This window comes from Phalaenopsis equestris, unplaced genomic scaffold (genome assembly GCF_001263595.1).
Source record: "Phalaenopsis equestris unplaced genomic scaffold, ASM126359v1 Scaffold225860, whole genome shotgun sequence".
Taxonomy (NCBI): domain Eukaryota; kingdom Viridiplantae; phylum Streptophyta; class Magnoliopsida; order Asparagales; family Orchidaceae; genus Phalaenopsis; species Phalaenopsis equestris.
In genome coordinates, this window is record NW_018243893.1 from 530 (window position 1) to 3,945 (window position 3,416).

The 3,416-nt window shown below is 36.3% G+C and overlaps 1 protein-coding gene across 1 annotated transcript; it reads right to left on the reverse strand.

The window, feature by feature from the left end:
* Positions 1-2,291: 2,291 nt before the first annotated feature.
* LOC110037850 lies at positions 2,292-3,202 on the reverse strand. The gene is made up of 2 exons (XM_020742580.1): positions 2,598-3,202; positions 2,292-2,522 (listed from the first exon to the last, which is right to left on the reverse strand). The coding sequence occupies exons 1-2, from the start codon at positions 3,108-3,110 to the stop codon at positions 2,307-2,309; spliced, it is 729 nt and encodes a 242-aa protein (XP_020598239.1). The 5' UTR covers positions 3,111-3,202; the 3' UTR covers positions 2,292-2,306.
* Between the last annotated feature and the right edge of the window lie 214 nt (positions 3,203-3,416).

Genomic DNA, 3,416 nt, shown 5'->3' on the forward strand with positions numbered 1-3,416 from the left:
AATCTAATTAACCCTTTAGTAAGGGTTGTACGAAACGTAATATATGAATAAAATCAAGCAAAACAAATAAAATTATCATTATCACTTACTATTCTAGTTCGAAATAGGTAATACTAATGTGAAATGGGTATATTAATTTTCAAGAACCAATCAAACCAAGCAGAACTTGAGTCATTCATCCAATGGGCTCATCTGAAGAGCATCGTAACAGTTTCTAATTAATGTTGTACAGGATGTATCAGCAGAAGAGCTAATGTATAGTTTTATCGTTGGGCTTCATTAGATTACTTGCTCATCACACTTGCATTGCGAAAATGTTGAAATTAGCAAAATTTTATATTGTTAAGTTTTGTTTAGAAATCGACACATATCATAAACTGCATAAACCCCCCTAAAAGCAAAGGCTTCATCTTTTGTGCAGAAAATGTAACAAATGAAATCAATATAAAGTTGTAGGAGTGCATGTGGCTCCAAAAAGTCACGGTTGACGGCAAACTAAATTTTCAAAAGGTTTCAAGGGAGCTACAAAAAAGATCTTGAGGTCTAGTGATCTTCTAAAAGCTCGCTCCAACAAGTCTCTAGCGGTCAACTACTAGGATCTACAAGTAGGAGTGGACTCAGGTTATGTCTAAGGTCAGCAACTGTCCACCATGAAACTTGAGATTTTTCTATATTTGCAATAAAACTTAATAATTTTTTATTACATAGAGCAGGCGATTTAATAATTTTGCCTTACTGAATACATTTTCTTGTTCAATGCCTAAAAACAATTAAACATTTGATGATTTTGCTCATCCTGAAAAATAAAGTTAATTCCGCCCCTGTGACTACAAACGCTCAATCTCAAAAAACAACAGAAACTAACAAACAATTATTGAAAGAACGTCAATCCCAACAACAAGGTTGAAGCCCAAACTACAACCAACTAATCTTTAAATAACATAAATTTCAAAATAGAGGCCTTACAAATTCAAAGGGATTTTAAGATTTCTTTGAGTAACAAAACTAAATAAACATAATCAAACCACTTAAACAAAATTAAGCCAAATATAGTAAATAGATTCCACGCCTAAGATGAGGCCTCCCACCTCTCTAACTTTTTTCAATATCATTCGGCCGCTTCGTCTCTTTCCATCTTCCTTCTACTTTCTAAACTTCTTTTCCTTCTTAGTTGTGCATGCCTCAAACCTTATCAACGATCTCGTGTCCATTTCAACCCATCAAAGTCCAACACCTAACTCTAATGTTGAAAAAACAAGGAAAGATGCTTAATCACCATAGAGAACGAAGGAACCAAAAGGTGGTTTCCAATGATATGACCTAGTTTTGCTTTATTGCATAGATGCAAACCTGCTGAAAAAAACCTAGTACTAGGAATATAGAGGATGCCCAAGATAAATAAATTCCCAATACATGCTTACTCTACAAAAAATAAAAAATGACTTCGTTCTTCCTTATATCATAAGAACAATCAGTTCATACTCCAACTGAGAGTGCAACCCAAAATGATATCTTCCAGGATGAATCAACACTAACTTTATATCCTATGCAATGTCAGCATAATAGCTTTTCTAATTCATGGAGCCACATAGCAACACAGAACTAGTTCCTATTAAATATTAATTCAAATTAGAATAAATAGTATTCTTCTCATGCTTTCAGCTTCATGGTTATACCAAACAAAAAGTTGAAGGCAATAACCTCCACCATAAACAATGATGGTTGATGGCTGACATGGAAATATCAATGAATGCAGCTAAGAACATTACAGACAATATCACAGAGCGACTTTTACCTAATAGATCTGAAACAGCACAACTGGCTACAATGCCACACTAAATCAATAATGATAACACATACACTCACAAAAGATGCTTTAGTTGTTCTACTTTCCAATGGTTCATTATCCTCATGATTAAAAATAACACGTATGATAAACTGTTAAACATAAAATTTCCAGATTTGTTAAATAATTTGCATCTTGTTGGTGCGCCTTCCATGAGATAATATCATACAACATAATGCAAAGCAAAAAATATTTATGAGTTCAAGAAAAGATCTCTATAAAAAAGAGTAATATGAGTTAAACGTTACAACTATCATGTTAGAACATACTATTAAAGATCTGAAAAAAATTTAAGAAAGAAAAAAGATTTTGATCTCATATTACTCTCTCATAATAGCATGTCATGGCAAAGCAATTCTAAACTCCATCCTGAAGCACGCAGAGTGAACAAAAACTTGTCAAGACTTCTTTGAACGACTCAAAATGTAGCCTTTTACCTACAAAGTCTGGAATTTTATTCTCAAGAGCTGCCATCACGACCAGAAGGCACAGTTTGAACTCCAGTTCTCCCAGCCCTTCTATACCATAAAAAAATAAGCCATAACGTCCTCCACAATCCACCATTCGCGAAGTGAGGAACAAGCAATCTGCCCCAATAAGGGTAATACGGGCCAGGTAGTTTAAGCAACAAGAAGAAGGTCGCAACCATAAGCAAATGCCAGGGGAGGTCTCCTTCCTACAACATTATCCAGCAAATCAATAGGTAGCATCGAAAAGCAAAATTGTAAACAGCACCAGATATTGAACAAACCTTGAGGCCAACTGAGAGCTCAATTGCAGTGTCGGAAAGCACACCAGCAAGAGCAAACCCAATAAGAAACGGGAACGGCATTAAGGCCAGCTTCTTTTCGTGACCACAGTAGGACATCTCGCTCAAAGAGGAGACAGCCAGTACTGGCATGGAGAGGTACCTAGCCACCGTGCAGGCAAGCTCGAACACGAGGCGGAAGAAGCTCTCCAGCGCTTTGGCCCAGGGGAACTTCTTTACCGGTTGAGGCAAATCGTCAAACAGCTTGTGTGCATGACTGACGATGCTGTCAAGGTTAAGCCTTTCGGTGGGATCGCCGGGATTTTCTGCCGGAAGATTGATGGCGTGAGTAAGGAGGCGGCGATAGGTGTAATGGGGGCGAAAAAGTGCCGGCGATGGAGGACGGAGGCGCTTCGGCCATTGAAAGTAGGAGCGAGAAAGAGAGGGTGGTGGCAGGGTTGGAGGTGAGATTTTGTAGGGCAGAAGAAGACTGCGAGGATGCATAGAAGAGGTCATGGAAAATGTCGACGACGAAAGGAGATTGCTTGCTGACCGTTCAGAGGGTGTCACAAAAAATCATTATTCACGAATAATTTATGTTGGGCACCTAAATAATTTGAGTTTGATTCGTAATTTAAGCAATTGAGTCAAATATAAATAGTTTTTTTAGTTTGATTAATAAACAAATTGAACACTAACAAATATTTGTTTATTTATATTTTCTGGCTTAAATAGTTAAATAATAATATTTATCTATATAGTTTTTATATTAAATTTCTATATGTATTGAAAATATTGATTTTTTATTTTAAAAATTATTTA